The sequence below is a fragment of the Canis lupus genome, chromosome 5 (assembly GCF_003254725.2).
Source record: "Canis lupus dingo isolate Sandy chromosome 5, ASM325472v2, whole genome shotgun sequence".
In the NCBI taxonomy this organism is placed as follows: Eukaryota; Metazoa; Chordata; class Mammalia; order Carnivora; family Canidae; genus Canis; species Canis lupus.
The window spans coordinates 19,090,651-19,113,738 of NC_064247.1; the positions used below are offsets into that span (position 1 = coordinate 19,090,651).

Genomic DNA, 23,088 nt, shown 5'->3' on the forward strand with positions numbered 1-23,088 from the left:
AATAAAATCTTTTTTAAAAAATGCATACATCGAAGTATGTAGCCAGGGGTGGGAAGTGACACGATGCCTGGGGTTTTCTTTAAAAGACTTCAACAGAAAAAAAGAAAAGAAAAATGAAAGAAAAAGAAGGAAGGAAAGCTGGAAGGATAGATGAAGTGAGCATGGTAAAATCTTGATGTTGAATCCAGGTGACAGATTTTGTGAGGAGCCCATTATATTATCTTTTGTGTATCTCAGAAACTTTTCAGGAAAACAAGTTTTCAACACAGAATTAAAATTGTGTGCCTGGCACATGTGTTATGTAAGGACTGACATTTGTTCTCCTAGTAACACTGTGCCAGGTGCTGTTCTAAACTGCAGGGATGCAGCGATGGAGACCAATGGGACTCTGGGTCTCACAGAGGCTCCACAGAAGGGAAATGGGACACGGACCATGACATGTACACAGATAAAGAAGAGAATGTCAGATGGTGCTGAATGCAATGAAAAAACAACTTTTATTTTAAGAGATTTATTTCTTTTAGAGAGAGAGTGCATGCGCATGCGTGGTAGCAGGAGGAGGAGCAGAAGGAGAGAATCTCAGGCAGACTCCTCGATGGGTGTGGAGCCCATTGCGAGGTTCAATCTCAAGACCCTGAGATCATGACCTGAGCTGAAATCAAGAGTCGGACCCTTAGCCAACTGAGCCATCCAGTGCCCCAAAGAAACAACCTTTAGATGGAATGGTCAGGGAAGACCTCACGAAGAGGCAATATTTGAGTTGACACTTGAGTTACACGAGGAAGAGGCAGCCAGGCAAAGATTGAGGGACCAGTGGGCTCTCAGCAGAGGGAACAGTACCTGCAAAGGCCTGCCCTGTCTGGGAGCAGATGGGAGGCAGTGAGGCAGATGGATCAGAGAAGCAGATGTGGCCAGATTATTTAGGCCCTTCACTGGCAGCAAAGAGAGCTTGGCTAGAAAAGAGGAGCCCCCCTGGTAGGCAGGAATGATACATTTAGGAAAATTCTGCCTGTAATTACCTGGAAGGTAGACCAAGTGTATCCCAAGCCTGAAGCGCTATGAAACTGTGGAGAAAGCAACACAATGTTATTGTATGCTGGTTGTTCTCCAGGTTTATAGAAAGATATTATTATTAAGGGATGAGTTCAGGGAAAAAAAATAACAAGTTACCAAGAAGAAATGAAGGAAAATAGGAGGAATCCAGAAGTATGTGTCTCTTTGGGTATACGTAAGCTGACTGCTTCTGTGCCCTGAATTATAGGAATGAAGAGTGGACAAGGCTTCAGGCAATGAAGGCTCATTATTTAAAATCCTCTTATAAAGGGATTTGGTTCTGTGGCAAACATCAAATTAAGACTGTTGCCTTTCCCACCTAAGCTGACTTTTTCAGACAGCCCCAAGGTAGCCAACGGGAAGCAGACAAGGAAGCTTAGATTTGAGGGAGAAAAAAAATTAATAACAAGAATTGTAATAATAAAAACATGTTTGACAACTATGTCTAGGAAAGAACTTTAGGCTGGTTACTAGCATGAGGAATGGATTGGAAGCATAGGTCCAAAGGCTGTTTTTAAGGAAATTGAATTGCCAAAAATCCATGAACTCAGCTGAAAAAAGCCTTGGACTATGGGAGCTTAAAACCATACTCAATCCCCCAGATTTGTGCGAGTGGGAATCAGGCTGGTGGTGAAACTGTGCAGTCCTAAGGGAGGCCCAAATTCGAGGACCCACTTCAAATGTGGCCAGAGCAGATAAGAGTCAAAAAATGATTCTCTAGAGGCTGGAACCAGGAGCTTCAGAGAACAATGGGCTAGGCTTTTTTTCCAAGACAAGAGATCCAAAGCCCAATTAAAGAACTTTCTCCATTGCCAGGGCAGGGGATCTTCACAGATACCCATGTACCAGGACTCCAGCATCGCTCTGGACCAGGGACTTGGGTGTGCTCCCTTCTTCCCCTTGATACATGTGCAAGGGGATTTTTGTTGTCAAGGAGGCCCAGGTGGACTGGACAGTGTTTCCCCAAAACTCACATCCACATTAACCTCAGAATATGACTTTATAAGGAAATGGGGTCTTGGAGATGTGATGAAGGTGAAGGTTGAGAGGAGATCATACCAGATAAGGATGGGCCCTAAATCCACTGAGCATGTCCTTAAAAGAGACGGTCAACAACACACAGAGACCTGGGGAAAGAAGGCCGTGTGAGACAGAGGTGGAGGTGCCGCCACCAGCAGGGAACACAGGAGCCACCCAGGAGGGGAAGAGACAAGAAAAACAATTCTCCCCTGTAGTCTTCAGAGAGAATGTGGCCCTACCAACACCTGCCTTTTGTGTTTCTGGCTTCCCCAATTGTAAGAAGATACATTTCTGTTGGTTTAAGTCACCAAGTTGTAGTAATTTCTTAGAACAACCTTGGGAATTTAATGCAAGGTATGTGTGCTGCACCTTCAAAGCCTTGGTCCAACAATGGTACTAATGACTCCTGTTCACACATGATTGTTGGACCTCAGTCACCTGGTCACACCAAACTGCGAGGAAAATAGTGTCTTAATTTATACTGAGGAAGGAGAGACAACTGATGAGTGCAGAAAGCAGCTCACAAAACGTTGTGACTTTTCATAGGATGGACCTACCATCATTGATTTTAGCCATAAACCCATACAGATAACCTGCTTTCAGTTCACAGAGCTGATGGCGAGGACTCAGAGATCCCGAATTTTGAAATAGGTGCTACAAGGATGAGATGGAGTATCCAGTCATTTCTCTTTTGGGGGTGAGTACGTTCTCTGAGTGGGAAGAAGAGTCTAAACAGATGTTTGGTGACTAGAAGGGCAGACTGTGGCAGAAAGTGCTAGCTCTTCACCAAAAATCAATCCCTCTGTGCTCTGAACAGAGCTGGACCACATCTTCTGGTCTCCCTTGCTGTGACTATGGTCCAGTGGGGTCCACCCAGGAAAGATACATATCCTTATATGTTTCTGGGCCAAGGCTTCTAAAAAGTAGGCAAGCCCCCTTCAAACTCTCTCTCCGCTCCTTGGGAAGAGATAAAGATAATGCCAGGGCCTTCACGGGGAGGCCATGGAAAACTCAGGTTGGAGATTAAAAGCTGAGGAGTTGGAATGCCTGGATGGCTCAGCAGTTGAGTGTCAGCCTTTGGCTCAGGGTGTGATCTCTGGGCCCGGGGATCAAGTCCTGCATCGGGCTCCCCGCAAGGGAGCCTGCTTCTCCCTCTGCCTATGTCTCTGTCTCTCTCTATGTCTCTCATGAATTAATAAATAAAATCTTTAAAAACACACACACACCCAAAAAACTGGGGAGTCGTTAGCCCATACCAAAAGTGGCAGAAGTAGATAGACCAGGTAAGAGGCTCATGGAAGCCTTCAGAGATGGCCAAATATGATATGCAGAGTTCCAGCAGAGGAGGAGGAAGGAGTGAGCCAATGAGAGTGACCAGCAGCAGCTGGTGGGGTTGGCGAAAAACCAGGAGAGGTAGTGTTTCCAAAAGGAGCCAGTGGTCTAGAATGCTAGTGAGAAATCAAGAGGAGGAAGACAGTCAAGTAGCCACTGTATTTTGGAAGAGGAGCCACGGAATGAGCTTGAGAAGACCATTTCAAGGCAGTAACAGAGATTAAAACTCCGATCAAAAACTACACGCAGAATGAAGAGTGTCTCTACACAGCTCTCCCTAGAATGCCGCCGTTGGGAGGAGGTGGGTTTGGGTGGCAACCAAAGGGGACAATGGAATCAGAGAAACGTGTTAAACTGGGAGATGTTTGTAAGCTGGAAACACTGTGGTTGGGAGGGAGAAATGGGTGGCGCAGAGAGAAGGGGAAAGAAGGAGCAGAGCTTGGAAGGACAGAGAGGATGACACCCAAGGTGCACGGAGAGGAGCTGACTTTTGACAGAAGGACTGGTCACTCCATCACTCTGGGTCTGTCTTTGTTGGGCTTCTCCGTGGCGTGACAGGGATTAAAGATGGTCCCCGGCTCCTGAAGGCAAGCAGGCCAGAGCTGGGCTAATGTTATGTTGTTCTTGGTGCTTATTTTCTTTTGTTGTCCTTGAGACTTCAGAGAAATCTAATTTAAATATTCCAGCCTGGTCTCAGCTGTGCCGTGGGGAATTAAGGGAAAGGTCAAGTACTGCTGCTTGGGATAGGGTGTTAAGGAGGAATGCTAATTGGCAAGAGATTTCTGAGAATAACGTGAATGTTAATCAAGTCAAACTGGTGAGGTCCAGCCCCACCCCCACCCCCACCCCCACCCCCTACCCCCTACCCACCCCCGCCATTTTGTGACTCCTTCCCTTCCCAAAGAGGGATTTATTAGGGAAAATCCTTACCTTGGTTGGATTAACCATCATGCATGCATTTCCCCTTTGCCACCACCCAGTGTCACTAGAAGCTCACTTAAGCTGGAGACCACACCAGTAGGCGGAGGGAGAAACTCCAAGTGAAATGCTGCTTTTTAAAGAAGTGCTAACAGGTGATGCGGAGCCAGGATATGTATCCTTTGCGCTGAGGATCTTCAGATGTGGTGAGAGTCACAGAGCCAAAAGTCCAGGGTTGGGAGGGGGCTTCCAAACCGTTTAGTTGCATTCATTTGAGATGGCTGGAGGTGCCAAGAGGCAGCCCCCTGTGGTCACCTCTTACTTAGGCCCTCAGTGAGCCAGACCTGGGCACTCAGCTCCTCGTGCAACCCTCCCTTGGCCTGCCTGCTTCTCCCAGTAGCAAAGCTTTTGAAGAGCTGGATTTCACTCAAGGCTGGCCTTCCCTCTGTAAGGTGAGGCCCCATGGATGCCTGGGGTCTGGACTGCCTGACAGCGGCTCCCAATCCAGCCTCTCAGGGATGGGAGGAGTTGGATTGGCATGACTGATTGGTTGGGAGGGCAAAGGTAGGAGGAAAAAAAGGTCAGGATTGAAATATCGACTCGAGACCTTCTGGAAAGTCCATTTGAACTTTCTCGCAAGTGGTTAAAGCCCGTTTTCTCCAGTGTGACTCTGGATCGCATCCTCCCTTTATCCAGCCCAGCCTGGTATAGCAGGAAACCCAAAGGAACCAAAGCCACTTGCCTACAAGGGGACACCCCTTCCTGGTCCCTTTGCAGACCCGCCCAAGCGGCAGAAGCGCCTGCAGCCAGCGCCCACTGGGTGGCGAAAGAGTCCCAGCAATGCCAGCGGAGGCACGGCCACCCCCACCCCGGACCCCCTGGCTCCTGAGTCCCGGCTCCGGGGGCTCCTGCCTTGGAAATGAGTGTCTGGGCTATCGGCCCCCCTCCCGTACCAGCCCTGAGCCTGCTCCCCCATTTATAATTTTCACTTTTATAAAAGCACCAGGGTTTTTAGAAAGCTGAGGTCACCTGCCTTCTAGCTGCTGACGGTCCTGAGGGTAGGAGGAGCAGACATTACTGTACCCCACTCACAGTTGACAAAATGGACCTTGGAGCAGTTCTGAATTGCAGTCAAGATCAAACAGTGAATGGCAGAGCTGGCCTCGGACCCAGGTCCTCCGGACTCTGAACCCCACGTTCTTACTGCCAGACCCCCACTGCCCGTCTTCTTAGAGGGGGTCCAGCGCAGCACCCACCCCGCTACTTTGGATCAGAGTCAAGCCTGGGTGCTTGATTCCACGGGTCCATATGCTGCACCCTGATGGTGCCCATCTGGTCTTCAGCACGCTGGCATGCCCCAAGGCCAGAGCCCAGGCCTGCCTCGTGGGACGTGAGGGCACTCGGAGAGGCTGGCAGCGCCAGCCAGCTGGGCGATGGGCACGGCTGTCCCTGGGATGGGGTAGCAGGCAGACACCACCCCGTGGGAGCCCGCAGCCACCTGAACTCCCCAGACTCGGCCCATGTGAGGAAGGACAGGGCTGGGGCGGGAAAGGCTCTAGCACCCAGGTTTCCAGCAGATTCTGGGTATGCATGTGAACGAGGCAGAAAAGGCTGGGAGACAGAGGTTTGGATTCAACGGGCTGCTTCTCCTCGTGGCAAGGAGTGGAAGCTGCGAGAACGTACAAGTAAAGCCAATTTGTCAGACCCGGGTGGGTGGGGCCAGGAGGGAGAGGACACCTGGCAGGTAGCACCCTGGAGGGGAAAGAGCGAGGCCGATGGAGTGAGGAGTCTTGGCTTCAGGCCCTACCTTCACCACGGGCCTCGGTTTACCCATGCATTTATGCAGCCAGTGCTCAGCCCCTCCTGGGCCATGTGAAAGCCCAAGGGGAAGCTCATGAGTGTCCTATCAACAGAAGACCCCTGGGGGGGCGGGGTGAGCTGGGCTGTGCAGTGTGCTCCCCACGCTATGGGAGAGTCAGGACCAGGGACGGAGCCCCCTCCCTTGGGCCTGGGAGTATGCGTGGACAAAGGCAATTGTTCTCACTGTTGTCTGGCCCCGGGGACTCCGTGAGGGTGGCAGATTTGGGGGCTCTGTGCCAGGCTGGATCTCTGCACCCCGCCTCCTGGAGGGGATGCAGACGAACGGGGGTGCAGCCAGCCGGTGTACAGTTGGGAGCGGCTGAAAGCAGCGGCTTTGCTATTAATGTAGTCAGTAAATAAATAAAGGAGGGCTTAAGCTTAGTGTACAGCAATCAGTTTAGAACTACAGGGTAATTAGCGCTGCAGGGGGCGGCAGGGCTGCAGAGTCAGGTTTAAATGAGTGAGTTCACTTTCACTGAGGCACCCCCCGGAGAGCAGAAAACACAGCCCTAGTGGAGCCGCCCCCCTGCCAGCCCCCAGGGGGCAGGGGTTCAGCGAGCGGATCGGATCCTGGGGCTGGACTCAGCACCATGTAAAGGGCTGGGGGATGGTCCCCGTGGTTGGCCAGGGGGCAGGTGTCCACATGAGCACACATGCAGCGAGGTGCCGCTGTCCTGTGCCCACTGTGCCTCCCTTGGCACACGGCGAACACGGTTCAGGTGTCTCCATGAAGGGATATAGGCACCAGTGAGAGGAAGGAGGAGCGCCTCTGTTGGAGCCTTCTCGAAGCCCGTGGCAGGCAGGCACGTGGAGGTGCCCGGGCGGGCATGTGCTGCACACCTACTTACCTGATTTCACCCGGTCCTGGCAACCACAACCTCAGCTCCAGATGCTAAGTTCCTCTCTCCTTCCTTCTCCCTCTTTCATCTGTTTATTCAAGATTTACTGGGTGCCTACCGTGTGCCAGCCTGCATTAGGCTCTGCGAACACCTAGCACACAACTCCTGCCTGCAAGGACCTTCACGTTGGGTGGATGGTGACCGTCAGGAAAGCCGGCGATCACAGTTGCACTACAAGGAGCCATAGCATGGGGGCTATGCCCAGGAGGGCACCCAAGTCAGCCTCGGTGGCCGGGGAAGGTTTCCTGCAAGAGGTGAGGTTCGAGCCGAGATCTGAAAATGAGATGATGAGACCACCAGACTGAAGCGCGGGCACATGTGTGGGTACAGTCTCCAGAAGAAGACACGGCATGTGCAAAGGCCCACGCGGAGCGCAAGGTCTTCTGGGAACCCCCCGTGGTCCAGCTGGTGTGGAGCATGGGGGGGCAGCCACAGAATGTAGGGGTGATCCTGAGACAGGGCTGGGGTGGTGAGCACAGGGGCTCTGTCACTGAAGGTGTTGCCAGCCTTGTTAGGAGCTGCAACTCCACCCTATCCTTAGAGTCCCCACAGGCCACTTCAATCAAAGGGGTGACATGACGCTGTCTGCATTTTTGGAAAATCCCTCTGGCTCCTGCAGAGCAAAGCATAAAGCAAGGATGGCACAGAGGGAGGCGGAGCCCCTGGGGGCAGTCCTCCTGGGCCCTCTCCTCCTCCTGGTTGGGGGGGGGGGCGCCTGGCTGGGCTGAGCCAGACACAGACGGCCTGGCCTCAGCCTTTGCTCCCCATCTGCCTCTTCCCACCCGCCACGACTTGCCGGAGTCTTTAGCAAGCCTCCGCTGGCTCCGGGCCTCTGCTGTGCCACCTTTGGCAGGAGGGCAGCTCTCCAGAGCGGCTGGGAAGACAGCTGTGAAGGCGGAGACGATGTGACCCGCGTGCCCACCTGCACCAGAGCAGCCTCGGCCAGGAAGGGACCCTGTTCGTGTGTCACCCGGGGGCTCCCACCTCATCCCCGTCCTTGGAAACCCGCTGGGCTGGGTCGGAGCCCCTCTCTCGATGGCTTGGCCCCTCTCCTGACCCCAGCAGAGCGCCTCCTGCGGCAAGCCCGTCCAGGCCCGGCCGTCCTGGAGGAGGTGGCCGCTGCTGCAGGCCGGGGGCAGAGGGCAGCTGGGCCGGGCTGGCAGGGGTGGGAGGGTGGGGACTGAGTCCGGCCCCAGAACGTTCTCAGGCTGGCCCGGCCAGGGCCCCTTTCTCTCCATGAGATCATATCTGGGTCAAAGAGCATGTAAAGCAGGCAGACCCCAGCGGCCACACAAAGCCCATTCAGCCCAGCCACTATTCACCGGGAGCCCACACCACAGCGACCCCGGCGCAGCGCCTAAGCCCCGGCTTTGATGTCCGAGAACAGAAAACGGCGATTAAATGTTGTTTTAAAGAGGGAGTGCTCGCTGCCCTCCCATCTGTCAAGAGAGAGCTGAGGCCCGGGGGGAGGGGCGGGGGGAGGGGCCGGGGGCCTGGGGGACCTCAGAGAAGGGACCGGAGCAGAAGAAAGGGGGCAGAGACTCAAAAGCGAACCCGAGATATTTTTGGCAGAGGCTGGTTTTCCAAGAGGAGCACTGTAGGGAGAGGAAGAAGAATGTGGGACGGAGATACAAAGGCCAGGAGGAGCCTCAAAAAAAAAAATAACGAGAGAAGACAGGGTTAGAGGAATAAAGAGAGATGGGGGCGGTGAAAGGAAAGGGCAGAGCAGAGGGAAGGGGAGGGAAGAAAGTAGTCAGGGGAGCCGACTCCAGGGGGCTGGAGCTGCCCTACTGTGGCCCCTCCTCCTCCTCGGAGGTCACCGGGCTGTCCCAGGGAAGGGCGGCTCCAGGTGGCTGTGGGCTGGCAAGCCTGGGTCGCACAGGCCTTGAAAACCCTCCGTGGGTTGGACAGCCGGGCTTCCAGTCCAGGCCCTGGGCAGGCAGGGTTGCCGGGTGTTCCCGGGGTGCAGGCTGGGGGTGGAACCGCAGAGTGCAGTCGGGGAGGGTGCTAGACCAGGGGGCCCCTGAGACTTGGCACTGGGCTCACCCCGCAGGGGCTATGCAGTGGTTCAGGAAGATCCCTAGCTCCAGGTGAGGGGACCGATTCTCTCCAGGTAGGACAGCGTCAGGCGGAGGCACTGGGCCAGTGCGTCCAGACTCAGGTGGAGTTGGTGTCACAGCTCTAGACAAGCAGGCCAATGCTGCCATCACCGGGAGAGGAAGGCAGGCAGGCCCGGGACGCAGGGGGAGCCATGCTCTGGTCTGCAGGTGGTGATTAGGGTTTACACCCCCACCTCCCACCTGTTCCCTTCTGTCCCAATCTCCTTCCTCTGCGGGGCTTGGCGGGCTTGGCGGCCACAGACCCAGGGACCTGAAATTGGGTGGCAGCTTCTCTTTGAGAAGTTTCAGAAGTCAACAGTGTCTCTATAATGTAGAGGGTCCCAGCTCCGGGGACCTGGGAAAGGCAACCCAGATTCCGTATCAGGAGATCCGGATACTAGTTCAGACTCTGCCACTCACCAGCTGCGCGACCCCGTGATCCCGAGCAAGTTCTAGCACAAGCAACCAAGCAAGTGGATTCTGTGGCTCCCTGAGGGCAGCGGTTTGTCCGTCCTGCTCCCGCCGCATTCCCACGGCCCACAGCAGTCACTGCTATGAGCTGCTGCAGGAACGTCTGTGTTGACCAGTGCTGACTTCATACATTGTTCCAAGGATCAAGTCACAATGTATTTAATGCTATTTTTGAACTAAAAAAAGTATTAGGAAAATTCCTTGTGCCTCATAAATACCGCATAAGGGGCCACAGGACTGCGCCAGAGTGTTCTCTTCCCCCATCCCCAGCCAGAAATCTCAGTTCTTCTAGCGTTAACCACCCAAGAAAAGGCAGAAAAGACAATTTTTTTTTTTTTAGAAAAAAGGGGACACTTCAAACCAGAGACAACTGAATTAACTTTATTCTCTTCTAACTGCAGATTCAAGGTATACAACTGAACATTGCTATTTTTCTTATGAGACTTATAAATAAAAATACAAAAAATGTTCACTACAAAAAAATCTACTGTTAGTAGGATGTAAAAAATATTCTCTTTGCTATAGAAGGCACAAACTTCACTTAGTGACACATGGAGAGAGAAAAAAACCTGCAGCAGTAAATTCATTTTTTCTTTTTTTTTTCTTTTTTCCTTTTTAAATCTTGTCAGAAACACTGAAATTACAAAGAAACGCATCAATCTACACGGAACGAAGGCAGATGCGGAAAAGCTGCGACCAGGACCGCACAACATCAGGGGCACAGCATCGGGATGAAAACAGGTAGGACTGGCAAGCAGGGCTGGGGTGGCAGGGTTTAGGGTGGTGGGGTTTGGCGGGGGGGCAGGGCTGGGTGGTGGGGTTTGGGGTGACAGGGCTGGGGGGACAGGGCTTAGGGGGACAGGGAAGGGGCTGGGCAGGGAGGGGGAGCTGGGTAGGTGTGGTGGGGAGAGAGATTTGTACAAAAAAGTAACCGGTTAACTTGAAGAAACAAAATTGGGCAGCCTCCTAAAATTAGGCTAAGAGGAGGTGCTGAGGTAGACATGAACTAGAACATCAATTAATTAAAAACACTATTCTGTAATACAGAGCGATCGGACTGGCACTTGTGCTGTCACCACACATAAGACAAGCCACAAAAACAAACAAATAACGAAACAAAACATAATACCCAAACCGAAAGGCTTAGTTTTGCTTGGTCCAGCAGGGCAGCAGGGCCCTCAGTGCTATAATTTACATACATATATATATATATTTATCTTTATATATATGGGTCGGATGTCATGGTACACCACCACGGCTTCTTAACCTTACAAAGATCATGCATAACACTATGTGAACAAAGCCTATGACACACACCAGGAGGCTGGTACCCTGTCTGCAAAGTGGGACGCCAAGGACCCCAGGAGGCAGGGCCGCCAGCTGACAGGCCTGCAGGACCTGCACCCCCCTCTCTCCACCCTTCTTTCCCGACCCAGCCTCCCTGGTCTGTCTTGCACCCCTCTCCCGGCCGGCTCTCTGCCTCTTCCTCCACCCACCAGCGCCCCTGAGCTGGGTCAGTCTGGCTTCTTCCCCCTCCTACTGAAATATCCAGATAAGTGCCGCCACCAAGCTCCAGGAAAAGAGGAAACCAGACGGGAATAGAAAAAGATAGAACACAGGCCTGGGAAAATGAACAGAGTCGGATCTTTTTCTGTTTTTCTAACATCTGGTGCCCCCTCCTTTCACTCTTGTTGGGCCTACAGGGAGCTACCCCCAAATCTCCTCCTGCCCCGCCAGCTCTTGTGCACAAAGTCCAAAGGCCATCCCACCACCGCTCGCTCCCCTGCAAGGAGGTCAGCCAAATGGCCCTCTCTCTGAAGGGCCTGAACACCCCCGCGGCCGGTGGTACCGACAGCATCCAAGAAGGGTACCATACACTTGTGAAAAATTGCAGCAGTTTTGTTTTGTTTTCTACACATGGAGAAATTCAGGCACAAAGATTAAACAAGCCTGCATTGCATCCCTGGATTGTACTGAGACACTGGGGGCCCCCCGGCCTCCCCACCCACCCCTACACCCCAGATCTACCTTCCCCATATCCGTGGCCTCCTCCAAAGCAGCCCAAAGCAGCAATGATATTTACTATTTTATATCTCTCTCTTGCTATATATATATCTCTATATATTTGTCTATCCTATATACACATAGGATTTTAATGCTTTGAATGAATGAAGGAGGGAATAGGGAAAGAGCACACGACAGGGAAATGTCACCAAAAGCATTAAGGGACACACCTGTGAGAGCTGAACACTGGAAAGGGACCATTAACCAGCTCGGACTTCCCGGGCTGGAGAAGTTTTGCTATGCTGGATAAGGCAGTAGCAAGTAGGGTTGTCAGCAGGACCACAGCTAAAGGCAGCGGGTGGCCAAGGGGCCAGATGGTAGGACGAAGAGGGAAGTAAGAACACTCAGCTCTCACCTGGGGAGACGGTGCCCTCCACCCTCCCTCGTCTCCACAGCCCCCTTACTCCATACACATCTACAGACTCCACATCATTTTTGACCTTCACCCTGGCCATTAGGCCTGGCTAGGCTGAGAAGGCCTTGGCAAGGTCAGGATGACTTTGTTAAGTAGGAACCTGGCAAAGAGGCGTGTTGGGACTCTATGCAGGGTGTCCAGGCTTCGTGGGGGAGGCAAGGAGAGCAGAAGCCAGCACGGGCATCTCCCACCCAGTATCCTTCAGACACCAGCCTGCCCTGACCCCCTCTGTCCTCACTTCCCCCACTAGGGTCCCTCGGGGGTGGTGGGGGCAGGCAGGTGCTCACTCAGTACCGTCCAATGCTGCAACACCAAATCACAACAATACTGCATGATTTAACACACAATCACACACAAAAAGCACACGCGCGCACACGTACAAAGGGATATTTTGGTGGTGGTGGTGGTGGTGGCGGCGGCGGATTTTTTTTTTTTGTCTTTTTTTTTTTTTTTTTCCTATTCACATTACAAAAAAGAAAGGGCAAGGTCCTGTAGAACTGACAAAGGAACTAACAAACATTACAAAAATATTACAATTTGTAAATATTAGCTCAACCCTCTCAGCTTTTATGAATAGGGCAGGAGACCCAGGCTGCGTGGGAAGGGTGGGTGGGGGCGGGGAGTGAGAGGCGTCAGCTAGGTCTATGGAATAGTTTGATTTTTTTTTTCCTTCCCCACCAAAGTTGAATGATATCTTGCTGTTAAAATATTGTTTTCTGGGATTTACAGATCCCCTAAGGGCCAGCAGTACCCCTTCTTCCCAGACTGGGGGAGGAAGCATAGTGCATAACGATGATTTCTTACAGACTGCCCCTTCCCCCCAATTCCCCTCTTTTCACATTATCAACATGACAACTGCTCTAGTCACATATTTCAAGTTTAACTTTTTTTCCTTTCCAAAGCACTAAGTCATTATTACAATTGCAAAATCGCATCCTCCCTACCTTATCATCCCCCATCCACAGTCGAGTGACACTGTCTCCCAAATTCATATCCCACCCCCCAACACACAATGTTTAAGGCCTTCAGATTTGGTGGGCGAGATTGCGGGGGAAGGACAGGAGGGCTGGGACCGAGGGACAGGGGGGTGGTCACAGCAGCACCTATCCCTCCGGCGTCCCTAGAGCCCTCACAAGCCTTCTCCCCAAAACCGCTTCCCGAAACCACTTTTAAAAAACCTAAGACAAAAACGCAGCCACAACTTTCTCTGAGAGAGAGAGAAAGGAAAGAAAACACACACACACACACACACACACACGCGCGAACACACACGCACACAACTCTTACAAATAAAGCCGTGAGATGAAACAGAGGGCCCATCCCAAAGTGAACACAAATATTGCAAATGTGCTTTCCAAAATTCAGGGTGGGGAGGCTGGGAAGGGGGGGGGAAGCAGAGCAGCAGAATGGGAGGCGTGAAGGGGACAAAAGAAAAATTGGAGGAACATAAGAGGTAGCTTTTAGAAAAACAACACCCCCACCCTCACGCAACAGAACAAAGGCTGGCTCATCCCCACGCCGGCCCTGAAAAGAGACCGATTTTGGCAATGATCGCACACTCAGAGGTGGGGCCACGCAGTTGCCAGGATCTGAATAATACGGGGGCCCCCCAGACCCAAATGACCCAGCAAATTGTGAGAAAGGTGGAATCTTCTCCAGAGTGTTTCAGGCTGAAGCCTTACTGGGCGCAGAGGGCGTGGGGGGGTTGCCCCGGGCAGAGCCAACGGAGACTCCAGCCAGCGTGCCCCCGACACACCCTCCCCTCTGCCCACCTTCTGCTGCCCCCCACGCCCCCCCCTTGGCTCCCGCATTCAGATCCTGAGTACTCCTTTCTGTGCAGCATCTTCCGGCTAGGACAGGGAGGGCGAGGCCAGCTGAAGTCTATTAAACCAACTATTAATTTACACAAGAAACACAAAAGAACGTCCTCCCTATTCCTCCAACCCCCAACCAAAAAAGAGATACAGGGGTTAAAAAGCTCATGAGGTCACAAAAAACTGAGGTAATTCAAGTACAATGTGCTAACAGGGGAACAGGGGACACGGAAAAGATGCAAAACATAACACAAAGGCCAAAGCGCTTTCAACTCCTCCTCCTCTCCTTCCTCCTCCCTATAGACTGGTTGGGGGGCGCCCTGAGAGCCAGGAATTCTGTGCTGCTCTCTGCACCAGGGCGGGGGTCCCCAGTACAACTCCCCCCGCCTCCGGCCAGCTACCCCAGCCCCTGGTGGCTGGGGTGTCCCCTTCCTTGGGCGGAGGGCACAGTGGAGAAGGACATGTATACATCCCTCCCTCGGACGGCGAGCCTTCTCCTAGGGACTGAAATAGGGGCTGCAGGGATGGGTGTTGGTGTGTTTGGTGGGACAGTATATGGTTAGTGATGTTTCCTGTGTTGGAAGCAAAAGCAAATCAGCAGGAACCTTGCTCATGACCGGGCTTGACTAGGGTGGGGAATTCCATTTATTTCATGTTCTCAGAAAGCCGAGGGTGGGGTGGGGGCTCTGGAGCCAAATGCAGCCCCCCTCCCCACTAGGGAGCTGGGCAAGGAGGAAGCTGCTTCCCCATCCCCCCGACCCCCATCCACGAGGGGCAAGGTGCCCTTGCCCTTGGAGGACAGGAGTCACGGGGAGACAAGGAGCTGGGGGTGGGGCGACAGCCACGAGGCTGCTGAAGACCTTGAGGGGACACCCCCACGTGGCAGGGTGGCGGTGGGGCGGGGGTGGTGGTGGTGCAGGGGGAACAACAGATAAACTGAGTCAAAGGAAGAGAAGGAAAGTCCCCCACCCCCATATGCCCCCCTCAAACCAGAGCTGCCGTGTGACCATCAACTATGACCTGGCCCAGCCCCACCACCTGCAGACCCCCTCCCTGCCCCCGGCCCCCATCTTTGGAGGACTCAGCCACAGGGTGACCGGCAGATTGTTTGGCTCACCCCCTTCCTAGCCTCCACTTCTGGATGCAAAAGGGGGGGTCTGGGTGGAGGGAAGAGAAAAATATACCATCATCTGAGCTGAACGAACCACCTCCACCCCACCCAAGAAAATGAGGCCAGCCTCCATCCAGAAGGAGGGACACAGGGCCCCTCGCACCCTGGGGAGGGGCAGTGGCCGGGTCTCCAGGTCACCTGGAGCCCCAGAGAGTCTCCAAGGCCAGACAGCTATCGGGTTTCCTTTTTTCTTGTCTCTTTTTTTTCCTTTTTTTCTTTTTTCTTTTTTTTTTTTTTTCTATTTCTCTTTTTTTCCACATAGTCCTTCGTCGTCAAATTCACCCTGCTGTAACTCTTCTCTCCGGGCTGCCCGTCCCCCGCCGTGGCCCCGCCTCACACGTAGCACAGGTAGAGGTAAGTCTTCTCTATCCTCCAGTCGGGGGGGATCTCCTCGGGCTTGTGGCCTTTCATGTGCTTCTGCATGGAGGAGAGGCTGGGGCAGTACTCCGTGCAGATGGTGCACTGGTAGGGCGAGGCGCCGTTGTGCGTTCTCAGGTGCTTGATCATGGCCGAGTAGTCCCGGGAGCGCTGGTGGCACAGCTTGCACTCGAAGGGCTTCTCGCCTGTGGGAGGCAGGGGGGAGAGAGCCAGGACAGAGGGAGAGGGCGTGAGGGCCTCCCCGGGACAGGGACGCTCTGGGCCCTCGCTCCACCCTCAGGCTTGCCAGAGACTCCCTCCAGTTTAGCACGTTCTAGAACTCTCCATGATGAAGAATGCGCCATCCAATATGGTAGCCACTGAGCTGCTGGGCGCCTGCAGTGTGGCCAGCGCACCTGGAGCTGCATGTTCCGTGGCACTTCCCTGTTGCTGATCTCAGCGGCTGCAGTATTGCTCAGCATCCCCTTAGCCCTGCCTTATTCTTCTGAACCCAAAGGCCCAGAATATTCCCTTCCAAAGAAAGGATATGGAATCTAGAAATGGGGCAGTGGGGTCCCGAAAGCCCTTAGGGACGGCTCTTCAGCACAGCTCCTTTCAGGGGAACAAGGCGTAGAGTCCTTTCAGGCTATAGCTGGTGGGGAGGATGGGGGTGAACGTGAGGGAACCCCATCCTCCAAACATGCTCCATCCGGGATGCCTATTCCCCTAAGGTTCCCAGAGCCACCCCTGGACCCTGAGCCTTCCCAGGGGGGCCAGGATGGGGAAGGGACACATAGCCTGGGAATGCCTGGCCACACCCTAGCTGCTACCCACCCTACCTCCTGCCAGTTAGAGTCCCCTGGAGCTGAGCAGAGGGTGTGAGGGAACCTTGTTTCGATACAGTAATTAACTGGCCAGCCATCTCGCTATCGATACTCCTCTGTGCAGAGGCCCCAGCAAATAATGAAGTAATGAACAGCCAAAGTGATCTAACTATCGACCCGCTATTTACAATAGTCACCACCGATGCATTTAATGATCCGCTCACCAGGTCACATCCCCAGCAGGGGGCTAAGGAAGCCCTGGGGCTCTGGGAAATGCTCGGAGTGACTCTGGCTGTCAGCAACAAGCACCTGAGGCTCTCCTCTGGCCCAGGCCGGGGGCAAGAAAGCAGAGCTCCATAACGCAGCATCCTCTCCCTCTCCTTACTGCTTCCCTGTTCTCCCCGCGGCTTGTGGATGCATCCTCGCCCCTCGGCCAGCAGGACCTGTCTGAGGTCACCTCTCCCCCCATCCTCTGTCCCCAGGTCAGGACAGCTGTTTCACATGATCAGAGGAGGCTTCCTACTTTGCTAGATTCCACTACCTTCCACTACCTCCCACTACCTCTTATCCTCATAGGAAGTCCTTCTGAATATCCACCTCCCCCCCCCACCCCAAAGCCGCAACCAGCAGGGTGCTGCTGGTAAATGTTTAACAACTAGCTCTCCAAAAAGGCTCAATTTTGTAGCATTTGCCTGTGTCTGAGGTGATGTGGCTGTACTTGGGAGTCAGGGAGAGACGTGCAGGTGGACTTCCATGAGCTGGTGCAGGCCAGCTCCAGCATCCGCCACCCCCCAGTTTGGCAATTCTGGCCACCACGGCCACTTCCCCTTGCTCTGTCCTCAGACCCCACACCCCCATCCTATTTCTTTTACATAAAAAAGAATGTGAAGGCCCTCTGAAATGGTAAACATCATACAGGTAGAGGGGTCTGTGAATATATCTGTCTGCGATCTGACTCCCAGCATCACAGCCCTCATCCTAACCTAACTCAGTGCTCCCCTAGCCCCCAGGAACAAGAAGCCCTGCCCAGCGTTTGCTTTTAGTCTTCAGGCCAACCTGACCCCAATTCAGGGCTCACAGATCGAAGTCATCTATGCACTATTGGTACGGCTGCCTGGAAGGTGGGTCTGGGCTCCTGGAAAGTGTGCTGTGATCCACTAGCAACGTGTGCCTCGGCCTTGCAGGGGGCAGTGGCGCCTGAGCCGTGCTAACCTTTCCCAGAACACGCTCCACTCTCCGTCTCAGCCTGGGACCATGCCCACCCAGGCTGCTCTGGAGAACCACCTGCCCCCTGCCACTTATACCCAGGTCCCCGCGCAAGCTGGGGTGCCCTCACCAGTCCTCCGTACCTGTGTGCACCCTATAGTGTGTCTCCAGCTGGTGCTTGAGGCTGAACTTCTTGCCACAACCATTGCACTCGTAGGGTTTCTCGCCCGTGTGTATGCGTTTATGACTCTTGAGTGTGCTCTCATCCCGGAAGCAGCTGCCACAGAACTCACACTCATACGGGTGGTCGCCTGTGGGGACAAAAGGCTGGATCAGAGCCTCGTCTCCCCTACCCCCATCCCCTCTTCAAGAGGCGGCAGGGCACATTTAATGCACCGAGAAGATGAGACTGCCTATCTTCACCACCATTCTTCAAAAACATATAAGGACCCGTGGCCTCCTCTGGGCCCCAGTGTGAACCAGGGAGCTTGTATGCACACACATGTCCATACTTTACAGGGGCCTAGAGTTCATCTGTGGGTCAAGGGCCAATCCTAGGAAGAGAAAGCCCATTTGTTTCAGGGATGAACAGCTGACCCCAGAAAGCAGACCCCCACAAGGGGAGGGCAGACCCGTGGGCTTTGACACCTTGCCCCCCAACTTCTCCTGCCACCCTCTTCCTTTCCCATAGGTAGCCTAACTGCCTCTCCTGCCCTCAAAAAAAAACCCTCCAATTTGGGGAACTAGAATACACTGTCCCCCAAATGCCTTGTGCTACCTCCTCGCTCCACAGTTACAACAACTATCCCCTCTGCTTGATTTCCTCTTTCCTTGCTTCAATGAACTCCTACTCATCCTTCAAGACCCAGTTCACACATCACCGTGGTTTGGAAGTTTCCCTTCAACCTCTCCCACCCAGGTAAACTGAGTCGCTTTCTTCTATCCTAAGAGAGAAGAAATACCTAGCATTGCGTTATTTTAGCAGCAGGATCATTTTTACGGGAATTTTTAATTGGAATGGTCTAACCTGCTGAAGGCTCACCACCATGCTGGGAGCCTTACACACATCTTATCATGTAATCGCTGCAATCACCTGACAAGAAACACACAATTCTCACCATATAGACGAGAAGAATGAGATGCTTAGCTGATCTCTAAGGTCAAATAGCTCATAAGCTGCTGAGTCAGGATACAGATCTGGTTTTGGAGTCTGAACGCTTGATAACTTATCAGATGGCTAAGTTGCACACAGCCCTGTCTCTCCTGCCACGCACACTGTACCCTGAGGATGGAAGCACCTTGAGGGTCAGAAGGGAGACTTGTCGATCCTTGTTGCCTGGGTACGTAGCACACGGACGACCCAGGGCAGATGCTCAGGCCTGGAAGCGGTGCCGTCGGCCTCCCTTCTGTGTGTGGCACCCATTAGCCCCCTGGAGGGTGAGAGGGTGGGGTGCTGGGATCCACCATCTTTTGCTTTGTACCCAAAGTGGAGGCTTTGGGGGCTGAAAGGTGAGGCCTTCGGCGACTTATTTATTACAGGAGTGAAGGCACAGACAATAAAGATAGATGGATCACCCCAGACTTTGTTCATGAATATTTAAATATCGCTGATTCGTCTTGTCACTGTAATTACAATTTCTCTGGGCTGCATCTCCAACAACCACAGTTTATGGTAAAGAATGGCCCACTGTATTTCACTTGTCCCTCTGCAGATGTGCGGGGCTGCCAACCGTGTAATGTCCTCTGCATTTCATACATTTTCTTCGGCTGCTGAAGGCTTAAGTCATCCACAATGACCTACGTTTTTTCATTATCCCCATGTCAAACTGCACTCGTGCCTGGGCATAAATTGTCCTTCTCGTTATAGACTCGCGTGCCTATGCCTTCACTTCCTCTTTAAAATGATATTTTACTCTCTTGTCTCTCTCCTCCTCAGGCCGCTAACCAAACCTCCCCCCTCTCAAACGCAGGCCCCCGTCCCCACATAAATTCTCATCTCTCCTGATGGTGCTGAAGGGTTTTTAAGGCTCTGTGGGGAGTGGATGCTGGGGTCTGCTCACTGCGGGCTCGCTCTCTCTGCAAGAAGCTCTGAAGACACAGAGCGGTGGTTGGGAGCACTCCCAGGCGGAGTCAGACAGGAGAAGCTGAAAGAGCAGAACCACATCTCCACATGGGTTCTCGCCAAGCTACGGGGTACAGCCCTGGCTGGCTCAGAGGCATGGGCAGGTCTGGAGACAGACCAAATCCTGGGCTTCCCGGCACCTGCCAGGGCCATACAGACCACCTGGTCCCCAGCCTCCAGCCCCACCAAACCCAGGGGGAGTAGAGGTCTATGCAGACCCTGGTCCTCACTAGCTGTGTGTCTGTCTGAGTAAGGGCCAGTCTGCGCAGGCCTGTACCGCGTGCTACTCTCTCTGTGCAGACGTCTGCACACAGCTTCCCCGCCACCCCCGCCCCCCCGCGCCTCGTTGACATCCGACTCCCCCTCCTTGCCGAATTGGCAACGATAACGACTTTAATCAAGGATTCAGTATCCTCATTAAGATATAAATAAATAAATAAAGCAAGGGCCACGTGAGACTTCCAACGAGAGCCGGTAATTAAAACGTACATCGGCAGCCACCCGACTGGGGCGGGGGGGGGGGGGGGGGGGGGGGGGGGAGGCGGGCCGGCGAGGGAGGGAGCCGCCGTCTGTGCCTTCCCCTCCAGAGGGGGGCCCTAAGAGTTTAAAAAACAAAGGGTTAAAGCAGAGAGGTTTGTTTGATCAGATTTTTATGAATTTAATTATGAAGTGGATCACATGTTAAATGAGTTTAAATAGGAAATCTCCAGAGTCAGCCCAGGGAAAGGAGTGAAAAGAACTTTGAAGGGAAAAAAAAAAAAGATGCGCACACACAAGCACACGCACACACATGAACACACACGCGTGCACACACTTTGAAGCATGGTGAGCACCTAGCCTAAAATCCTCACCCCGAGAGTTAATGGTGTCAGTGTTGCCATAATGTACACAAAACTGGCTGCAGAACTCAAAATCCAATTTGTGGTATGTTGATTAACTCTGTAGCCTCTTTAATGAGCTTGACATTAAGTGCAGGACAAACGAGACTAATTAGAGCCCCTCTGGCCTGCCCAGTGCATCTGTGACCCCAGCGGCCTGTCCTCACCTGGGGGTTTCCCTGGCACTGGCCAGGCCCCTCCCCAGCGGCCCCTCCCCTTAGCACAGCTGAGAGTTTATTATATGATGAGCTGTGTGAGTCAGGGATCCATCAATGCCAAGAGCACGGCTGGACTAACCTACCAAACACAGCTGCCGATGCTAAACACCCGGCCCCGGCAGCAAGTGGGCCAAGAGCAATGGAATATTAATGAGGCATTGTGTAGGGGGTGTGCTTGGCCTGTACAGGGCTTATGTGCACTGGGCCTCACTGGTGTGAAAATCGATGCATGTTTGTGTGTGTGCATGTGCGCACACGCATAGGCAGCACACATGTCCATGTTTCCTAGATTAAACAGGTACTTCTCTCAAACTATGTCTGGGAAGAGCCCCTCCCCACAGACCTGCACCATGACGACACAGGAGCAGGTGATATTTTGATGCCTGCACTCCTAGAAGGTAGCGTGGGCAGAGCAGGGCATATCCCGGGTGGACGTAGCAGATGGGATGACTCAAGTCCTATGAACCCAACTGATTTGACCTAGCAGCATGCTCAAAAGTGGCTGAAAGGTGATTGGCTGTTTTGTTAAGGCTGAACTTGGGGACCCGGTGGGGGGAAGTGTGGACAGGATAGTGTGTGTTATCTGCAAGGGATCCATAGACAAAGTCCTCCTTAACACCCCTTTCTCCTTAGCCTTTCTTGTCGGGCCCTCCCCTCTGCGACCTCACCTCCTCCTGTGCCAGCAAACCCAAATGGTTCCAAGCCAATCAGGTGATGCTTAAGGCAATATGCTCCCCCCAGGTGAATGGCATCAAAAAGTGAGAGTCCAGGCAAGCTCTTTGATGAGGACACATGCTGCTGGCAGGACAGGCCTGCTCAGTCCATGGTGAGCAAAGCCCCTCCCTCAAGTCGGCAGAGCCTGCCACCCGAGAAAGGCCTGGCCTACATCCTTAATCCCAGAGCTGCGACAAGACCCAGGAATGAGGAGGGAGAGGGTCCTACCATTCCTGTCTTGAGGCACTCAGCTTTTTATACCGTCTCCAAGAGACATGAGCATACACTCTGTCATATACTCCGATATGGAGTCTGCCTGTCTGTCTCCCTGTCCCTCCCACCTCCTTTCCCAACCTCCATGGTCACTCCAAACCCGGGATCGAGCACACAGGAGTGGAGACACATGCAGACTCTGAAAGGGATGCTCTTTTATCCACTGAAGACTCAATTTTGTCATAGAGAAAGGAATGACTTTAAGTCACCCATTACCTTGGCTAGGGGACTAGAGGCTGCTATGAGAAAGCAATCTGCCTCTTGGCCCTCATGGGCAATGTAGAGGGTTGTGGCAAGGACTAACCAGCACCTGGGCACATGGCCCAGGCCCCTCAACTCACAACTACTTTCCCTCCCCCATCATTTCATTGTTTATAAGCCCTCACTGTCTCCCCTAAAGGTTAATGGCCAAGTATAGAAAATATGCTTGTTATTTTGTGGGGTTTTTTTTTCTTCTGTTATTTTGGAGCAAGCAGGACCATTTCTGTAACATTCCCTTAAGAGCCCAAAGCTGATTCAGGAGCATGTGGCCATGGGGTGGAGGCCAGGGAGAGTGGTGAGGGCTGTGGTAGAGACCAAGCAGGCAGGCTTTCCTCAAAATGCATTGTGGGTCCACCTGCAGCAGAATCTTTGGGGAATATTTATTCATCATATTGAGTCTTGGATCCTACTCCATATCCACAAAGTCAAAGATTCTGAGGGTGGGTGGCACCCAAGAGCCTGCATTTCTAAGGAGTACCATTTCAGCTGAGCACAGAGATTGAGACCCTCAGGTCCCCGATGTGGGACAGGGACAAGAATTAACATTTACCTGTGCTACGGAACCCCCATAGCATGCCCACCTTGAGCAAAGAAGGGCTGAGGGCTAACTCAGCCTGACCCCTCCACTGGATGTCCTAGGAGGTCCATCCAGACGTGGATTTCCAGAGACTCTGATCCAGCCACCACCCGGATGGGCCTACCTGTGTGTGAGCGCAGGTGGCGTTTGAGGGCGGTGTGGCTGGGGAAAGTCCGGTTGCACTCGCTGCAGATGTAGCTGCGCACGCCCGCGTGGACCTCCATGTGCTGCTGGAGCGCGCTCTGCGCCTGGAAACGCTTCCCACACAGCAGACAGAAGACGGCCATGTCCGTGCCTGCAGGAGACAGGGGCAGGAGAGCCTCAGGAGGGTGGAGCACAAGGCTCTGCTCTACTCATACAGGCTAGAGCAGGAGCCAGTGTTGGGGCTGCTGCCTCTACTCCCCCCGAGCTCAGGGGCGAACCCAGAGGCAGACCAGACCAGGCAGCATTGATGGAGCACCTAGCGTGTGGCTCCGATGGTGGACAAAATCAACTTACCTCTCACCCTCGTGGGACCTAAAGTCTACTGGGAGAAAGAGAGA

The 23,088-nt window shown here is 53.3% G+C and overlaps 1 protein-coding gene across 5 annotated transcripts in view; it reads right to left on the minus strand.

The window, feature by feature from the left end:
• Positions 1-10,017: 10,017 nt before the first annotated feature.
• ZBTB16 (zinc finger and BTB domain containing 16) overlaps positions 10,018-23,088 on the minus strand; it is a 187,989-nt gene continuing 174,918 nt past the window's right edge. For all 5 annotated transcript variants that reach the window (XM_025465477.3, XM_049109945.1, XM_035717123.2 and 2 more), the window contains 3 exons: positions 22,671-22,841; positions 17,647-17,814; positions 10,018-15,679 (listed from right to left, as the gene is read on the minus strand). In XM_025465477.3, coding sequence (XP_025321262.1) covers positions 15,450-15,679; positions 17,647-17,814; positions 22,671-22,841 — 569 coding nt within the window. In that variant the 3' untranslated portion in view covers positions 10,018-15,449. The remainder of the gene's footprint in view (positions 15,680-17,646; positions 17,815-22,670; positions 22,842-23,088) is intronic.